This window comes from Dendropsophus ebraccatus, chromosome 4 (assembly GCF_027789765.1).
Source record: "Dendropsophus ebraccatus isolate aDenEbr1 chromosome 4, aDenEbr1.pat, whole genome shotgun sequence".
NCBI classification, from domain to species: Eukaryota; Metazoa; Chordata; class Amphibia; order Anura; family Hylidae; genus Dendropsophus; species Dendropsophus ebraccatus.
In genome coordinates this window covers 85,422,786-85,443,114 of record NC_091457.1, presented here as the reverse complement: position 1 = coordinate 85,443,114, position 20,329 = coordinate 85,422,786, and the positions used below count along the sequence as shown (strand labels likewise).

General features: G+C 43.2%; 1 protein-coding gene across 1 annotated transcript; it reads left to right on the top strand.

Moving 5' to 3' along the window:
• The first annotated feature begins 5,448 nt into the window (after nt 1–5,448).
• On the top strand, nt 5,449–16,363 carry LOC138789296 (borealin-2-like). The gene is made up of 10 exons (XM_069967900.1): nt 5,449–5,587; nt 7,367–7,495; nt 10,766–10,809; nt 10,888–10,948; nt 11,022–11,107; nt 11,342–11,409; nt 13,090–13,173; nt 13,282–13,396; nt 13,671–13,757; nt 16,276–16,363. The coding sequence occupies exons 1-10, from the start codon at nt 5,449–5,451 to the stop codon at nt 16,336–16,338; spliced, it is 876 nt and encodes a 291-aa protein (XP_069824001.1). The 3' UTR covers nt 16,339–16,363.
• The last annotated feature ends 3,966 nt before the right edge of the window (nt 16,364–20,329 follow it).

Below are 20,329 nucleotides of genomic sequence, written 5' to 3'. Positions count from 1 at the left end.
ATATGCTTTTGATGAGAACAAGCTCCCAGATTCTATGAATGAGACCACTATTATTGTGTTACTAAAGCCTGATAAAGACCCCTTGGACTGTAGCTCATACAGGCCCATTTCTTTACTTAATCTAGATTATAGAATTCTTACAAAGATGTTAGCCAACAGGCTTAATAAATATATTACTGAAATAATTCACTGTGATCAATCGGGATTCATTCCGGGCCGTTCCACCTCAGATAATATCCGCAGAGTACAGTCTCTTGTTCAGGTGGGGGGTGTAAAGGGGGCGGATTGGGCCTTGGCCTCGTTAGACGAGGCTAAGGCATTTGATTCAGTGGAGTGGGGATATCTCCTAGAGGTACTGAAACGGTTTGGTTTTGGACCGAATTTCCTTAGGTGGGTGTCATTATTGTATCAAGCTCCTAAAGCACGTATTATGGTAAACGGAGTATATTCCCAATATTTCTTGCTGTCCCGTGGCACCCGACAGGGGTGTTCACTGTCACCCCTATTATTCGCATTGGCTATTGAACCTATAGCATTAAGGTTACGGAAAGACCTATTATACAAAGGTATTATAAATGGTGATAGGGAAGATAGGGTGGGATTATATGCTGATGACACTATCCTGTTCGTGTCCTCCCCACATACTACCCTCCCGCTAGCGATATCTCTTTTCAATTCCTTAGGTAAATATTCTGGTTTATATATCAATTGGTCTAAGTCCGTTTTTATGCCTTTGTGCCCAGAGGGCTGGGTGGTTAGTGCCCATGGGTTACCTGTTGTGTCCCAATTCAAATATTTGGGAATTACGATCTGTAGACAATACTCCCTTGACACCTCCACGAATATTTACCCTCTTTTAGAGTATATAAAAACCAAGTTCAAGATTTGGGCGACTCTCCCTCTTGCTGTGCCAGGGCGTATTAACCTTATAAAAATGGTCATTTTGCCTGAATGTCTGTATATGCTGGAACACGCTTCTGCCCCAATTCCACTATCTTTCTTTAAAACTCTTCACTCTCTCTTTCCCTCTTTTGTGTGGGGTGCCTCCAGGTCCAAATTGAGTCTACTGACACTCCAGCGGCCTAAGTCATACGTCTCTCCCGGATATGTATTTATACTATTTGGCGGGACAACTGCGGTATTTTTAGGAAGTGGGTAGAGGCGGAGATCTTGCCGAATAGAGAACACCATTTGGCCCACTTTTTGGATCTCTGGCATTTGTGGCCTGTTCTAGAGGGTGGGTACCTAAAACCACCTAAACTCCTACCATTGCATAAACTGGCCTCACAGGTCTGGGGTGCCGTTAAAAAGTTATTAAATTATCAAGGGGTGATGGTGGACACTCCACTAGGGTACCATCCTAACCTACCACATTTTTCTGAGCATTTGGAGCCTCATTTCTGGATACGGCACGGTATTTGCAAAATAGGGGATGTGTGTAGAGATCAAACTTTCTGTTCTTTTCAACAATTGCAAGACAAACATGATCTACCGAGGGGGTCTATGTACAGATATTTGCAGCTCAGACATGCCTTTCATGCCCAGTTTCCTCGGCCTTCTTTACCTTTCTCTGATTATCCCCTTATTGGTGTGTTCAGGTCTCAGGGTCCTGGAGGTCTAATCTCTGCACTATACTCATTTCTCATTCAGTATCGTATAGAAAACAACCCTCTACCAGTTGAAGATAGGTGGCGTTGCTCATTGGGAGAGTTGTCTGAGGATGAGTGGTCTGATGTCCTATCTTCCCATTTATATGTTTCTCCTGCCGTTAACAATAGATTGACACAGTTATTTATCATTCATCAAAGTTATCTAACACCTGTACGAATGTATAGAATGGGCAGAGGAATGTCACAGGTGTCACTGCCCGAGATCAGACTTCTGGCATATGATATGGGCCTGCCCAGATGTCGGAGCATTCTGGTCTGAAGTGTCGGCTCAATTATCACAGATTATAGGAATTACAGTACCCTGCACGCCCAAAGTGTGCTTATTGGGTTTATTAGATGAAGAGTGGCCGCACTACCATAGGATTTTCTTGAAAGAGTCACTGTTTATGGCACGAAAGATGGTAGCAATGAGGTGGATGGATATCAGACCCCCATCAGTGAGTAAATGGAAAAAGCTAATCAATTCCATACTGTCTTACAAGTTTATTATTTATAAACACAGAGGGTGTCCTGGGAAATTCCGTAAAGTGTGGGGCTGGTGGTGTGACTCGCCTCTGACAGCATTCCAACCTAGTAGGTTTGTATGGATAGACGAACACAATATTCCTTCACCTCGCGGTGATGATTAATTTAATTTCAGGACTTCGCTGTGTGGAGATGTCCGCAATCATATTATTGTTTGATATGTGTGATATCTTACTTTACTATGTAATGTGGTTTTTCTACTGCCCTTTTCTGCTTTCTTTTGTGATCTGTGGACACAGGCGCCTTTATAACTGCTCTGCTGAGCTGTCATGTACATAATGTATGTAATATACCACATTGTTTGTGTCTGTTCCTTATCCTTCAATAAAAAGAGTTTAAAAAAAAAAGATATGGTAATACATTGTATAGACACATCTATATAACTTTTAATGTACTTTTAATAGAAAACAAGTTTTCCTTATGTGAAGTTTCCCTTTAATTGCTGTTGGATGCAACCCTTGGATGTACCCTAGCATTCTCGAGAGTCACTCATCCCATTTTAAAATGATGTCTACAGCTCAGTATATGGTCTTTTACAGGATCCAGACAGAAGAAATAGGATTGTAGACTGCTCTAGTCCATCCAGAAAAACCTGATGTATACATCCTAAACAAAGCCAAAACGACAGACCACGATCAGGTGAATAGAACTCTATGGATGTGAATAACATACATGCCAGGAGCTACCAAGCACTTGTGTGAAGGCACACTACGCAATCGCAAAGGAAAACCCATCACAGATTCTGCAGCTTGCACCAGCTTGTGGACCCTGGCAGCCGTGCACGTATCCGCCTGTGTCATAGACTCCATTCTATGCACGGGCGGGTTCCACCCTCTGTCCAAAGAATGAACCTGTTCATTCTTTAGGCGGAGGGCAGAATCCGCCTGTGCATAGAATGGAGTCTATGACATGGGCGGAGACGCGCAGCCGCGAGCTGCAAAATCCGCAACAGGTTTTCCGTCACGATTCCGTAGTGCGCACGTACCCTTAGGGTGCCTTTACACAGAGAGATTTATCTGACAGATTTTTGAAGCCAAAGCCAGGAACAGACTATAAACAGAGAACAAGTCATGAAGGAAAGACTGAGATTTCTCCTCTTTTCAACTCCATTTCTGGCTTTGGCTTCAAAAATCTGTCAGATAAATCTCTCTGTGTAAAGGCACCCTCAAACAGCTTAACAGACACTTCTTTAACATAGTGTTTGACTGTTTAGACCCCAACTGATCAGAAGAATCAGATGATAATCCACATTTAGCATGTTCTCTTCCGATTTTTTGTCACATGACCAGGACAGACTGTTATAAAACATAAAGATAAAACATATTCCCAAAACGTGTAAAAAAAAGACAGGTACACATTGACTGAGAACCTGACAAGCGGGTATACAGAGTCTTAGGGCGGGTTCAGACTATGGAATTCTCGCGGATAGGAGTTCCGTCGCCTTTACGCGCTCACAGCCGCGCGCCTTTCTGCCGGCTCCATAGACACCATTCTATGGGCCGGCTGATTCCGCCGAAAGAATTGACGTGACAATTCTTTCGGGGGAATGCAGAATCAGCCGGCCCATAGAATGGTGTCTATCGAGATGGCAGAAAGGCACGTACAGGCGCCAGAATTCCGTGGAATTTATCTGCGAAAATTCCGTAGTCTGAACCCACCCTTATGGTGCATTTTCACAGAGATTTATCTGACAGATCTTTGAAGCCAAAGCCAGGAACAGACTATAAACAGAGAGCAGGACATAAAGGAAAGACTAATGGTGCGTTTACACAGACAGATTTATCTGACAGATTTTTGAAGCCAAAGCCAGGAATGGATTAGAAAAGAGGAGACATCTCAGTGTTTTACATAAATCCAATGACCCAGGATGAGGGAGATGAGCAAATTTACAGTAATAACGAATGGGTGCTGGGAAAAACTGGACCCAGTCCTGGGAAACTAGGAGAAGTTTTTAGGGCTGGATCCAGCTTTCCCCAGCACCTGGGGAGGAGCGGCAGTCAGTTAAATGGAAGCAGACAGATGAGCGGATTGCAGAGATTACAAAGTGCTTCAGTTAATTTATTACTGTAAATTCGCTCATCTCTACTGGAGATGGCCAGTTAACAGTTTATTATCAACACAAGTGAAACAAACATTTTTTTTTTTATTTAATATTAAAGGGGTTATCCAGCGCTTCATAAACATGGCCACTTTCTTCCAGAGACAGCCCCACTCTTGTCTCCAGCTTGGGCAGGGTTTTGCTGCTTAGTTCCATTCAAGTGAATGGAGCTTAAAGGGGTTACAAAAACATGGTCACTTTTCCCCCTACTGTTGTCTCCAGTTCAGGTGCGGTTGGCAATTAAGCTCCATTTACTTCAATGGAACTGACTTTCAAAACCCCACCCAAACTAGAGACAACAGTAGGGGGAAAGTGGCCATGTTTTTGTAGCGCTGGATAACCCCTTTAATTCTTTAATGCGGAATCTGCCTATGCATACAATGGAGGCTATGGCACAGGGGGAGATGCGAGCTAGGGTGAGCTGCAGAATCGGCGGCGGGTGATCCAACTGGATTCCTCAGTGTGCAGATCCCCTAACATTGTCAGAATGTGAAATGCACCTGACATATTCTCCTTGCCTTGAAGTGTGCACCTCAGGGTGGGTTTAGACTACGGAATTCTCGCAGATAAATTACGCCGAATTCCGTTGCCTGTACGCCCTCTCCGCCTGTGCCATAGACACCATTCTATGCACGGGCAGATTCTGCCAAAAGAATTGACACGTCAATTCTTTTGGCAGATAGCGGAATCAGCCGGCCCATAGAATGGTGTCTATGGAGCCAGCGGAAAGGCGTGCGGCCATGAGCGCCTTATAGCGACGGAATCCTAAGGGTGGGTTCACACGACGGAATTCTCGCAGAGAAACTCAGCAGAATTCCTTCAGCTGGCCGCGCGCCTTTCCGTCAGCTCCATAGACACCATTCTATGGGCTGGCTGATTCCGCATTCCGCCGAAAGAATTCATGTGTACAGAATTCTGCGGAATTTATCCGTGAGAATTCCTCACTGTGAGCCCACCCTAAGCCAAAAGGTATAACTGACACTTTCCCTTTAAATGCAGAGGTGCTGTGTGGAGACTCCACCCCTGTGTTAGCAGCCACAGGTGATACATTGCAGCTTCACCTCCTCATTATTTAAAGACAAGCTGTGGAGGAAGGATTGTATAGTAGTGTATAGGGAGTCAGGTTAGGACTGAGGGGAGAGTTTGACTGAAATAATGCCTGCAAAGAGAACGAGAAAGAGGTTGGGAGCCAGGGCTCAGGGGAGTGGGGATTCTGGGTTGGGAATGGTGGATCCAATGCAGGAGCAGAAGAATGAGAAAATTCGACTCTTCATGCAGGACTTCATACAGCAAAGTGAGTGTCGCCCAAAATGGCTCTTCTGAGACCCTTCCAACTTAGAGCACACTTTTTAGTGTTGTAGCATTAAGTGCTCTCAAGCTCTTCTGAAATCTCAACTCTTGGCATGCCCTGCCAGTCATAGGACAAGATGAAAGCTCTGGTTTTCTAGCTAATACCATGACTGACTACTAAGTGTTTGAACTGTAATAATCCCTTTCCTATGACCATCTACAGCTCAGCACATGGATCTTGATGTCATTGGCCAGGAATATTCTTACAGCTTAGTGCTTTAGTTATATCCAATGTGGACTGTATAGTCTGAGCTGAATAAATGTACACAGGGCCCACCTGTCCTAATCACTACTTATAATGTATTCTTTGGACTAGATACAGGGCTATAGGATTGCATTGTAGGGGCCCTCATTGTAAATGGTACTTAAGCCTTATATGCCAAACAGCTATAACTTTAAAACCACCTGACATGATTTTGACTTTGTGCTGCCAAGACCACTCTGACCTTTCAACAACTCTGAAGTTGTCCTGTGTGTTTCTGAGGTGGGGCCTTCATGGATCTCACTTGTTCAGTACATTCTGTAGAACAGATTGAGGGGAGAGGTCGGTTACCACCTTGGATTCTGTTCTTCAACATTCATGAATGATTCTGCAGTGTGGTAGGGTGCATTGTGCTGCTGAAAGAGTACTTGCTCTGCAACCAGTTTAGGTTGGTGGCTGCATTTACACTCATATAACTGACCAACTTATCTGACATATTTATTTTTAATTTTATTTATTGAACAATTCATAAAGGAAAGACTGGGATCTGTCCTTTCCAAACTCATCCCTGGGTTTGGCCCAAAAAAAATCTGTCAGATAAACTGGTCAATTATCTGTGTATGTAACCAATGCTTCCTTTATAGTACATTACCCAGATCATCACACTGCCTACTCTTTCATCCTTCCCAAAATGCACCCTGTTACCAGATCACCCCAGGTAAGTGATGCATGTACATGCACAATAACTGTCCTGCTCCCCCCCCCCCCCCCCCAATCAGAATGGAAAGTACAACATATTTTTCTTCTGTATGCCAGCCTGGGCCTATAGTCCACAATGAGATCTTGGGCAACCATATAAACTTCCAGTTATTGTCCAACAGTAGCTTTTCTGTGGGACTGAACCAGACGGGTTAGCCTTTTCTGCCCAGAAACATCAATGATCCTTGGGTGCCTATCACCGTTGTCATTCCTTAGGCCGGTTTTGCTAGGTTTTTAAAGTGACTGTACCACCAGGCAGAGGCACTGAAGGCGGGCTGACCCACCCCCAGTAGGAAGAAACCCCAGCCCCTCCATGACGTGACTCCATTAGAATCAATGGAATCCTATCATAGAGGGACTAGGGTTTCCTCCCACTAAGGGTGGGTGGGCCCGCCTCCAGTGCTTCAGCCTGGGCCTGGTGGTACAGTCTCTTTAACTCTGCATACTAAGAACAGCCCAGAAGACCTGCTGGTTTTTTTTTTTTTTTTTAAATATGACCCAGCCATCACAATCTCGCTCTTGTAAAAGTCACTTAGATCCTTACACCTTCCAATGTTTAATGCTTTTAATAGCTGCATACTTGCTGCACTATGTTTCTTGCCCCTTGACAGAGATGATTATTATTTATTTGATCTATTATTATTATTTATGCGATCTATCGACAGCGTTAATGTTTAGCTGATCTCTGTGCTGTCATGTTGCTCTCCATTAATTCCCCAGTCTTGGTGCATTATTTTTTTTTCATGTGCCTTATTCATCCAGAGAAGGAACATATGAAGGAGGTTAAGAAGGAACTGGAGGTTCTTGCCATGCTGCCGGACCAAATCATGGAGGTGGAGATCTTGAAGATGCCGATGTCAGTAAGACAGATGAAGGTTGGGGAGTATTACAGTGAGTAGAATGTCTTGTACAGAATTGGAACCCTAGGACCCAGGTTTAGCGACCTTTCTAAGGTTATGTTCACACACAGCATTTAAAGCTCAAGTAGCATTAATTGGTGCTTATTTGCCTCAAATTGTGCAATTTATGATAAAATATCAATGTTTTTCCGCATTTCCATAAAAATTGCTGCAAAGTAGCTATTTTACAGCAAATTTGCGAATTCATGGCAAATTGGCACTAATGCTAATGCACATTAAATGCTGTGTTAACATGGCCTTATAGAAACTGGTGTAAACTGCCTACAGCAACCATTCACAGCAGTTTGATGAACCTGAGGCTTAGGTGCCCATACTTGTGTGTACATAGGTCCCTTTTAGGGATGAGCCAACTCTTAAAGTTTAGTCCGGTGAAATTTTGTGTAGTTTGAACAGACCAAACCTAAAACGAACCTTGCTAGAACTGCTGAATAATTGCAGCTACAATAGTGGGAGTGGGATAGGGTAAAGCTTTTAGTTGCAGTTGCTATTACAATGAAAAAAGTAGAAGAAAATCAAAGTGCAAAAATAGTGAAAAAAAGAGGAGGAGGAGGCGGCGGCAGCACTTGATTGCACCCAGGCCAGTATTGTTGAGACGAGACCATAACAAGAGGCTATAAATTTGTCTCATTATATATGATAACACCAAATAAGTCATGAGCACTGTTCCCATCTAGCACTGTGCTTACTTACTCCAGGTCAGGGCCGGCGTCAGCACCCGGCTAACTAGGGCAAATGCTGGAGCCCACAGCTCCTCTAGGGGCCCAGTCCCGTCTGTTACTACATTTTTTGTTAATAAAAAAAAAAAAAAAAAAAAAGGGTAGTAACAAAGGGGACCTTTGAGTATGAAGGACTTTTGATGTCACAGGTCAGGTGACCAATCACGATATGAGGTGTCCATATGAGGTGTCCAATCATGATAGAGGGCAGCACGGTAGGCTCTGCAAACTAATAGTCTACTGTATGTGCTGGTGCTTCTAGTTGTTTTGTGTATAGAGGTCCTGCTGTAATATATATATATCTATTACAGCTATATATATGTATATGTATATGTATATTATATTTACAGCAGGACCTCTATACACAAAACACCTAGATATCTGTATCGATCTATCCAAGACCTCTAGTTCTCCTATATACAGGTCCTGCAGTGATATATATAATCACTGCAGGACCTGTATATAGGAGAACTAGAGGTCTTCCCATGTTCATATAATATATATCATGCTGGTGCTGCTAGTTCTCCTGTATACAGCTCCTGCTGTGTGTGTGTGTGTGTGTGTGTAATATATATATATTTACACACACACACACACACACACACATACACACACACCAGGAGCCGTATACAGGAGAACTAGCAGCATTAGCATGAGCCGCATGTTTCTTTTGCTGCAAATCTTTCCTCGCCTGTCACTCCATGATTTGCTCCTCAAAGGGGCCCGCCAACGCTCTGTCGCCCAAGGGCCCACAAAAAGCTGGAGCCGGCCCTGCTCCAGGTGACAGTATTATACTTTTTTAATATCTTATATTCTATAATTTCAGTGAAGCATGGGGATATGGTGCCCTTCATAATAGAATCAAAGCTCTAACACTTCTCACTTTTCTCCCCCCATTTCTTTTATCTCCCTAGATCCTTTTTTTTTTTTTTTAGATGCCTTAGATCTCTTGATTTCTCTGCCTCTTTCCCTATCTATCACCTTATCTTCTATATCTAGCTTTCCCTGGTTCTTGCTATTTGTTTTTTTTCTCTTCCTCTCTCCTCTCACTTAAGGCCCTATTCCACCAACAGATCTAACAGATTATCTGCCAAAGATTTGAAGCCAAACCCAGGAACAGACTATAAACTATCAGGTCATAAAGGAAAGACTGGATTTCTCCTCTCTTTAAATCCACTCCTGGGTTTGGCTTCAAATCTTTGGCAAATAATCTGTTAGATCTGTTGGTGGAATAGGGCCTTAACACTTTCTATTCCTTCTCTCTCTCCCTGTATCTAGTTGTCTGGCTAAAACAAAAAGGGTCACTGCACTCAAGAAAAATGTCGGCAGGTGGGTGGCCGCTTGCAAGCCTTGGGAGCACCAGGCTGGCTATATAAATCCAAAAAAGCAGCAGCACTCAGGAATAGTGTTTAAAAAGTAAACGGCGTGCTTTTATTCACATCCCAAAAGTAAACTGCGACGTTTCTGACCACAACTGTGGTCTTTTCTCAAGCTACTAAAACACACGTGCATATAGGGGTATTTATACACAGCAAAAGTGATAATTATCATCAGGTGTGTTCAATCGTGACTTCACACAAGATAAAAAATCATGTGGTTAGGGGGAGGGCACTCCCGATGCCTCCGTGTTACTCTATGTATATACAAATAAATATATGTACATCAGTGCAGAAAGTGTTTATGTAATAAAAAGAAAGTACATTGTAAATTATCTAGAAGGAATCAGGTTAAATCGCTCACCCGATGCGTCAGAAAACATACAGCTCAATCCATCAGAGACATCCACGTTGCCGTGGAATGCAAGCTTGAATAGAACGCAACTCAGTGCGAGTTGCGCATGCGTAATGTGAACATGACTCGGACAATGAAGGGAACGCCCACTGATAGATACATATGTAACTCTAATGAAATACATTGCAAGTTAGATGTTATGCAACAAAGTGAAATACCTTAACCACTCAGGCGAAAATGGAATATATATGTTGGAAAATATCATCAAATAAAATTCACGTTACATGTGATATATTAATGAACTGGACCCGGATTGTTTGGCTATCTTTTTCCCTCTCTATCTAATATGGAGCTACTCTCTCTCTGAAGTCTGACAACACACTGACAAGCTGCTGGTGCGCCCAGGCACTTCAGGGGCTGTGGGGTGACGTCACACATCTTGATTTTCACAGAAAACCAGGATACAAGGGATTATAGGAGTAATAATCCCTTGTATCCTGGTCTATTCTGTGAAAAAAGTACAGTTTTACGTTGCCTTTGTTTTAACCAGATTCGTAAGGAACTTTTTGCAAAGCTCGTAACTAATCTGGTTCGTTACGGTTTGGTTCGCTCATCTCTAGTCCCTCTATAACCTATTTAGAAGGGGTTTTTGTTAATCTATACTTGGCAATGGATACAGTTGTCCAGGTTGTGAAGAATCTGTACTGCGGCAATTTGGGATCCGTACAGGGGACATCAGTACACAGTATGTAAAAGACTAAACTGGACTTGAACCTTTCCTTTTTGCCTTTCAGAGTTGATGGAAATAAACAAGGCTGAGTCTTCTCTTGTGCCAAAGGTGAGGACACCTAATAACTACAATGCCTCTGCATCTCTGGTCTTGCTGTTTGTACTATTCTGGTTCCTTTTGTTGCAGGCTGACAATCTGGATGAAGAGCTGCAAGAGGCTAAACTTGTAAGAAAGAACAGCAGGAAAGGTAAGTGTGTTCGCCAGGAGGTGGATAACGTTTGTTATAATGAACCGTTTACCAGTGAACTCTGTTCTCACAGTAAAGGTGACCACATCTGTGGAATACCATGACTCTATAACCTCTACAGTGAAGTCCACAATGCAGAAGAATAGGACTGTCCAAAAGGTGAGCAGAGGAGACAGAACAAGCCAAAAGTGAGGTAACAACTCTATACATGTGTGCAGACAAATATATCTGCATATGTCTGGAGGAGAAATGGTCTCTGGAGCCATAGTACGATTACCTGGCGCATACAGCAGTGCTGTATGAAATAGTTGGGGCCAATAGGTCCCCACAGAAGTAGGGATCTGGCTGTAACTGCTACCTTGCTAATATACCTTCTTATTGCTTTCCTCATAGGTTTCCAAAAGTAAATCTCTTGTTTCACTGACAAATGATGCTGCAAAGAAAACACCATCTTTAGCCAGGTAACTCCATCTAGATTTCAGTACTATAACCCAAGGGGGTCCTACCTAGAAATCTGTCTCCAGAAACATCTGCATGGTGTCTATTTTAGTCCTTGCACTGGTTTCCTCCTTCTCCAAAAACTTGGTAAACTGATAAAGCCCCAGCATGTCTGTGTGTGACATTAGGCAGGCTTATTTAAAGCTCCATAGAGCACAAAGCAAAGCTCCAGGGCCTCTATAACACTGCACCTCCACATATCATGTGCCATTTCTAATGTTAGGGGATGTTTACACTGAGGAATAGGCCAGGAACTGAAGAGGACATTTAACTGAGGAGAACTTCTTGAGTTGGAGTGGAATTTAGGCAAAAATTCAAAGCACCTGTGACTTTAAGGGTGGTATTACACGAAGCGATTATCGTTCGAATAATCGTTCGATCGGTCGTATTTGAACGATTATCTTTAAGTGTAATAGTAGACAACGATTAAACGACGAACGATTGGTCGTTTAAGAGGTTTTGGATCTATTTTTATCGTTTGTCTTTTGCACATCGTTCGTTTGAATAAGATGTCGTTAGCCGTTCCCTGTTCATTCGCAAATTGAAAGGGGAGTGTTCTTGAACTTTGTTGCTCCAATTCAACCGATAATCTTTCCGTGTAGTAAAACGATTATTAGGCAACCGCTATTGCGATCGTTGGAGATCGTTAATTGACAAAAATCTTTTTGTGTAATACCACCCTTAGGGTAGCGCTCCAGCTGCATCTGAGGCTCCTGTAGGTCCTACTCAGCCAATCAGTGCACGGCCCGCTGCAGCCACTGATCGGCTGCATCTGAGGCTCCCGCTCAGCCAGAGCATAGACAAGGTAACTTATGCTGCGGGGGGTTAAAACTCCGCTGTGGTTATGTAACCCCATTGAAGATCACAGTACCAGGATTCGCAGTGGATTTCGCTGGGAATCCGGTACGTGTGAACCTATTATCATGGGATAACTCTAGTGGAATCCACCTGAAGGATTGACATGTGAATTCCTTGGGTGGAAAGTGAGTCTGCGGCAAAAACTTTCAGCACGTAAATTCTGCTGTGAACAACTGAGCAGAAATCCCACTGAACACTGCTCTATACATATTTCACAGGCAGAATTCCTAGTGGAATACGTGTAAAGTTAAGCGCAAATTCAGCTTTAAATTCCTCAGTGTAAACCTACTCTTGAGTACTCGGTCCACCTTAGGTACAACGGCTACCTCTGCAGCCCCTATAGCTACTTTAATGACATTAGGGTTATGAATAAGTAAAGCACATGCTATAAATCCCCTTCATATGATGGTGCTATATAACTAATGAGGAAATATTTGTCTATAGTAACTTCAGTGCCACACGTCCATTCCACCATATTGGTGTTTTTTGTTTGTTTTTTATCTCATATAATCCCTTAAAGTGATTGGTTCACATCCTAAACAGCTGACATTGTTACATAGCTGTTAGGGCAAAAAGACACTGTACTGGTCATATCTCTGCTTACAGAATGTAGAAAAATGTCTTTATTCTGTGCAAAGTGTCATGGGCTTTCCCAACAGTTTGGAATGTGAATTGCAGCCAACAGATTCACTTTTTAACTCATCACCTAGGTGTTGCAGGGGAGGGTAAGATCTGGTATATAGCAGTTTCAACCTTATCATTAATGATAAAATACTCTTATATAGGTCTGTATCTGCAACTCCACTAAATAAAGCTTCAAAGAAGATGACTTCAGTATCTTCCTGCAGAACGGTGTCCAGAACATTAAGGTGCCGCTGCCTTTATTCCCTGAACAGTGAGGGTGCCCTCTGCTGGCTGCCCTTTATACACTGGATGGTGACATTTTGCCTGAAATTTATTTATATTCCCCTTTACAGAAATTCAGCAGCCCCACCCACTCGGTCCTCAAGAACCCGAGCCCTATCATCACTAAGTGACCTGCCATTGCATGAAGGCCTTCCTTTTGTACATATTCCATTGGTGGATGGACAGGTAATGGCATGACACCACATCTAGCTGAAATCCTAGCCTAGTGCATTACAAAGCAGAGGAAGGCCCTATAGCATTGAGCATGATGGCTTCAGGTTTGGCCACATTGGACAGAAGGACCTGCTGTTTGACCCTTACACCATGTCCTGGCCCTTTTGCTTGTCAAAAATGCAGTTTCTCTATAAGAGTTCTGCACACTCCCCTCCCCACTAGAACTTTGAGTTCCATAGGCACTGTATTGTCAATGTACACAATATCCTGCTTCCTCTCTCTGCAGACTTTATCCTCAGCATATGATGACCTGGAGTCTCTGGATGTGGAGCTGCTGAGACAAGACACTGTGCAGCACATACACACACTTGTGGTAAGTAATAAAGCGTATGGTTCACTTACATTTTAGGCAGCATGATGTGCACAGTACAGAAATGTCCTACTGTCTCGTGACTCCTGTCCTAACCTTAGGATAGGTCACCAATATTAGGTCAGTAAGGGGGGCCAACTCCTAGCACCCCTGACAACAGTTTGAAGGGGCCTCAGCCCTTGGGTGAGCAGTGCAGCATGTAAAATGTCTACAAATGTTATACCTTCATCTCCATCCTTTTGGTAATGCAGCATCATCCTACTCGGGTGAACCTTGCACTACCAATAGCACAGAGATACAGGGATGAACATGTGTAAACACTGAAAAGGCTGACTCCTATTCATACTGTTAGGCTAAATTCACACCAGTAATTTCTCTCCATATTTGAAGATCTGAATACCCATTCACTTCTATGGGCCCTTGTACACCTCTGTAATTCTACAGATCCATATTCAGGTCAAAATCTGTGCTGCACATAAACAAGCCGGGCAAGCCATAGTGTGCCACATTTGTGGCATGAGTTGCCTATGGTGGATTACAGAGTCTGTGCAACTGCAGACTGTAGCCCTGTCCACAACTACAGGTGTGAAAGTAGCCAAAGGGAAATGGCTATAAATGGGAAGCAATGTGATGGGAAGAGGTCAAACTGGTCCTCTACTACATCCTATATAAATATAAGCTTTTCTCTCATAATGAGAATTTTTGATTGAATGAAAACCTTTAAATACAGAGGCTAAAAAGGCATTTTGACCCAATACTTCTCGTAGCTGAGGCTTTGCTAGACTTCTATCCAATTTAGGATATTGCCTTGATCCCAGGATCTGTTCATACACATGATATGAGAGAGACTCTGAATTGTGCAGCTATAGTGCTTTAGATCAGCATATTATGTAGATGGTGCAGATTGTGGCTAAATGCCTCAAATGCCCCACATTAAGACTGGCGCATAGTCTATAGTATATTAGAAAGCTGTAGACATTTGGGATCAGTGCATGTAGAAGGCAGTGTTTTTTTTTTTTTTTTATACCACCAACACACCAGATCAGAGTATTGCTTAATATATGCGATTCCCAAGAGATATGCATATATCAGCTACCTATCGGTGCTGTCAGTTTCCTTTAGGGTGCCTTCACACAGGATGGATCGCAGTGACAATTTCGCTGTGAGATCCGCTACGATGTAAGGTCCTGGCAGGTCCTTGTAAATACATACTTGCAGAGGTCTTTCAGACTGCTGCGAGTATGTGTCACCTGCCCCTTAATCTGCTCCCACTGTATACATTACCTGTCTTCAATCCTTCCTGCTGTCCCGCCCAGCCACTGACTGTCTTGACAGGAGAGCAGCGAGCCCATGCAGCAAGGATTGAAGACGGGTAATGTATACAGCAGCAGCTGATTAAAGGCCCTATTCCACAGAACTATTATCGGCCGATAATCATCCCATGAAATAGAGGGCAACGATCAGACGACTTTGTTCATGTCGGCTGATCATTGCGTCGCTTGTTTTTTCAAACATGTTGAAAAACAAGCGACTGTGATGGCAGCGATCTGCTGCCGTCGCCCCATGGAATAGGAGCGGCGGCAGCAGACCGCCACTATCCTCTAAGGGCTGCCCGGACGATCTAGCTGACAGCGATCGCTGGCGCCTCTGCATCGCCCCGTGGAATAGGGGGTTAAGGGGTGGGTAATTTACATACTTGCAGCAGTCTGAAAAACTGCTGCAAGTATGTCTTCACAGGGACCTGCCAGGACCTTACGTTGTAGCGGATCTCACTGCAAAGGTCGCCACGACATTTCTGCTGAGATACGTCCTGTGTGAAGGCATCCTTAATCCGATTTTGTTAGGGTCCACTTACACAAAGATTATCTGCCAAAGACTTGAAGCCAAAGCCAGAAACAGACTATAAAACAGATCAGATCATAAAGGAAAGCCTGAGATTTCTCTTTTCAAATCCATTCCTGGATTTGGCTTCAAATCTTTGGCAGATAATCTGTCAAATCTTTCTGTGTAAATGGACCCTTATGGTGCGTTTACACAGACAGATTTATCTGACAGATCTTTGAAGCCCAAACCAGGAACAGACTATAAAGAGGGATCAGGTCATAAAGGAAAGACTGGGATCTATGCTCTTTTCAAATCCATTCCTGGCTTTGGCTTCCAAAATCTGTCAGATAAATCTGTGTAAACGCAGCATAACACTGCTACAAATTATGTTTTGCCAGATGCAATGGGAATAATCCCCCCAAAAAAAAAAAAAAGGCGTGTTTGTAAAATGCATTTTTATTTTTTGCAATGAGTCTTCTCTGCAGTTCTCAAACACGCATGCCTGAGAATACTCATTGGATGTGTCCTAACTGGGACCTCGCAACACAGGTTTTATCACTCTTTACTAGAACTTGATGGAATTTCAATATTGGGAAAACACTGCTGGTAGCATAAGAATATCCCTTGAAGTACCTGTGTAGCACTAGATTGTGGCCATCACCTTTCTGTTGACAAAAGCTTCCTCATGTCTCCTCAGGGTCAGCTCACCAACTTATGTGCCAAAGCATCAACACAGCATTCTGCAGGCGGCCACGGCTAAATGTCATTGGGCAGGAACTCTGGGACCAGTGACTGGGTGAAGGCCAAGAGGTCACCCCAACAATAGTTCTTATTAATGTCTTATTTATGTAAATGATTTTGTAATACAAATAAAAACCATGAATAGATCGGTCATGTCTGAGAACTAACAATGGAGTTTAGACCTTGTCATTAGGGAATTTGAATCAGGTGTCTGACTCTCACAGGATTAAAAAAAAAAACATAGCTGCTTTCTTCTAGAAACCATGCCACTTTTGTCGTTGGTGTGTGGCACCACAGCTTTGTTCCAAGTGAAGTGAATGAATTTACACTTTATTACCACACACATCAGGACAGGTGTGGAACTGTTTCTGGAAGAAAAACCGAGTTTTCTAATCTTGAATAACACCTCCTAGTTGTTGAAATTACTGATACTCTTTTTGCTCAGACGTCTTTCATAAATAAGCATACATTATTGGCATCACAATGTATGTGGCACTATCGCTCCTGTAATGAAGGAATATTTTAACCCCTTCAAGACAGAACCCATTGATGCATGGATGTCCGGGGTCAAATAATGCAATGTTCCTCCCTGCCTTCTAAGAGCCATAGTGCTTTTATTTTTCCTCCTACAGGGCTGGCTGAGGTGTAAATTTATTTTATTTATTTTTTTTGCACCATGATCTCTAGTTATCATATTGGTTTAACAGAAACTTTAATTGCTGTTTTTGTTTGTTTTTCTGATGTATCATTTTAAAAAAATCATCAATCCTGTTTTTTTTAAATTTACACCATTCACCATGAACAATGTTATATTTTAATTGGACAATTCTGCACGTGACGATATGTATGTTTTTCATTTTTTATAATGGGCAAGGAGGTATATTAAATGTTTATTGGGGGGGTTAATACTATATTTTCTATTTTATTTTTTTTAAACACTTAACACCTATTTTAAAGTAAAACATGCAATCATTAGATTGCATATATTATTCTATACCATAGCATAGATCAATGTTATCAGCAGTCTAGGCATAGAGCCTGCCTGAGAACAGACTCTGTCCAGAGATAGCTAAGCAGATAGGACGGAGGTAAGTTGGTACAAGCAAACTGGACCCGATCCTAATCACTCAGTGACAGGAGCTTGTCCTGTCAGTGAGAACCTTAAAGGGGAATTCTAGGTAGAGGTTAAAAAAAAATATATATGAAAGTTCTGTAAAAGCATATAACATTACTTACTGTCCCAGTTTTTTTTTTTTTTTTGGGGGGGGGGGGAGGTTTGTTCTGTATTGTGTTTCTGTACATCCTGGTTGAGTAGTTCCCAGAATGCAGTACTTTCCCTCATCTGTTCATCACAGTCTTTGCAGCAGCTGCTTCTGGCCGATCAGAGATGGTGAATCATTCAGGGGATTGGGGGATCCAGCCAAGCCTCCTGTGATATCATGTCCTGCCTGCATCATCAGCTTGTGCCTAGCAAACACACACAATGTGAGACAGAGGCATGGAAATATTGTCTCCTAAGGTGACAAATTTCAGCTGATTTTATAAGGGACCAGTTCAGTTCTGAACTCTATTTGTGGGGCCTGTATGTTAATTTCCCCCATGAATCCCTCCACTGTAAAAACTGCACCCCCAATTAACCTGTTAGGTGTTTTGCAGAAATTTAAGCAAGTTGGAAGGGTAATTTAAAATTTTCATTTTTTTGGCTGATTTTTTTTTTTTTTTTTTTTTCCCCTCTTACACAGCAAATACTAACTGAGAAATGGAACTCACTATTTATTCCCCTTATTCCAGTGTTTCTAGAAATCCCCCATATGTGACCGCAATGCGTCACCTGACTTAACCACAGACATGACAGACCTGGTGACAAAATGTGACAGAAAACGCTGCACAACGTTAAGAGGTGACTGGACCCTGAGGAAGATTGTGGAGAAGGACCGATTTCAGACCTTGATGGACCTGCGGAAGTAGTGGACTGAGCATGGAGTAGAAACTGTGCACAGGCGTGTGCAGGAAATGGGCTACAGGTGCCGCATTCCCCAGGTCAAAGCCACTTTTGAACCAGAAACAGCAGCAGAAGCGCCTGACCTGGGCTACAGAGAAGCAGTACTGGACTGTTGCTCAGTGGTCCCAAGTACTTTTTTCTGATGGAAGCAAATTTTGCATGTCATTCGGAAATCAAGGTGCCAGAGTCTGTTGGAAGACTGGAGAAGGAAATGCCAAAATGCCTGAAGTCCAGTGTCAAGTACCCACAGTCAGTGATGGTCTGGGGTGCCATGTCAGCTGCAGGTGTTAGTCCACTGTGTTTTATCAAGGGCAGGGTCAATGCAGCTAGCTATCAGGAGATTTTGGAGCACTTCATGCTTCCATCGGCTGAAAAACTTTATGGAGATAAAGATTTCATTTTTCAGCATGACCTGGTATCTGCTCACAGTGCCAAAACCACTGGTAAATGGTTTACTGAACATGGTGTTAGTGTGCTTAATTGGCCTGCCAACTCTCCTGACCTGAACCCCATAGAGAATCTGTGGGATATTGTGAAGAGAAAGTTGAGAGACGCAAGACCCAACACTCTGGATGAGCTGAAAGGGGTATTCCCCCCAAGAGCTAAAAAAATAAAATGCTCCCAAACCTAGCTGGCCTTACTCACCAAGTCCCCCTGAGTATTTTGAGCCGTCTCCCCTCTTTCTAGCTGCTGCCGTTCCTGAGTTACAAGTTTTTCTAAAAGCTGATCTATATCCAAGATAGTAAACTACATTTCCCATCATGCAATGCTTCTGCCTGATAATGGTGAAGTAGCAGAGCTGAGACAATGAAGGAGATGATGACAGTGTAGCATAGCTGAGTTGGAAGTGACGACGTAGCAGAGCTGAGTTGGGGATGACAGTGTAGCAGAGCTGAGTTGGCGGTGACGGTGTAGCAGAGCTAAGTTGAGGGTGACGGTGTAGCAGAGCCGCGGACTATTGGGGGGTGGAGCTTGCCACGGGCGACGGAGAGGCAGAGATTCCCGCAGGCGACCGCGGGGGGCGGAGCCGCGGGTGAGTGCAGCGGTTATGCCTCGGGTGAGTGAGGGATGCCACGGGTGATGGTGGGGGGGCGGCTGGTTGTGGGCCAGGGGGCTGTGTGCTGCGGGGAGGCTCTGGACACAGGGGTGACCGGGTGGCTGTTGTTAGAGAGGGAGACAGTCACAGCTGATCACTGTCTCCCTCTCTAACAGCAGCCACCCCATCAGTGTTCTCAGTCACTTCACTGTGCTGGGACTGAGGACACGTGATGCCGACACGGAGAGTGGGGGGCCAGGAGCAGGGAGCGTGTCGGGTTGGACTGAGGTCTGATGATTCTTTGCAATCCATGGAGGTGAATGCAGCTGGATAACAGCAAAACTGTGCAGAATCCATAATAACTTTATATTGGAAAGATGGAAAGCTACGGGTGGACAGCGTATTAATGCAAAAATAACTTTGGGGGGGGAATACCCCTTTAAGGCCGCTATCAAAGCATCCTGGGCCTCCATAACACCTAAGCAGTGCCACAGGCTGATTGCCTCCATGCCGCATTGAAGCAGTCATTTCTGCAAAAGGATTCCCGACCAAGTATTGAGTGCATAACTGAACATAATTATTTGAAGGTTGACTTTTTTTTTTATTTAAAAACACTTCTTTTATTGGTCGGATGAAATATGCTAATTTTTTGATAGGATTTTTGAGTTTTCATGAGCTGTATGCCAAAATAATCAGTATTAAAACAATAAAAGACCTGAAATATTTCAGTTGGTGTGCAATGATTCTAAACTATATGTGAGTTTAATTTTTATCATTAAATTATGGAAAATAATGAACTTTATATATACATACAGCACAGGGTATGTGTAGCAGGGACATTTATGTAAGTATTACTGACATGAAGGGGTATTGGATAAACAATAAAATGACTAACTCCTCCCACAGGAAGTATATAAGAAAGCTATTATATGACCCCATTGGCATCCCAATGTATGGGGAATTGGCAAGCAA

Coding starts and splice junctions, on each gene's coding strand:
- LOC138789296 (XM_069967900.1), top strand. CDS start 5,449: ATGCCTGCAAAGAGAACGAGAAAGAGGTTGGGAGCCAGGGCTCAGGGG. Junction 11,410..13,089: donor AAAACACCATCTTTAGCCAG/GTAACTCCATCT, acceptor ACTCTTATATAG/GTCTGTATCTGCAACTCCAC. Junction 13,758..16,275: donor AGCACATACACACACTTGTG/GTAAGTAATAAA, acceptor ATGTCTCCTCAG/GGTCAGCTCACCAACTTATG.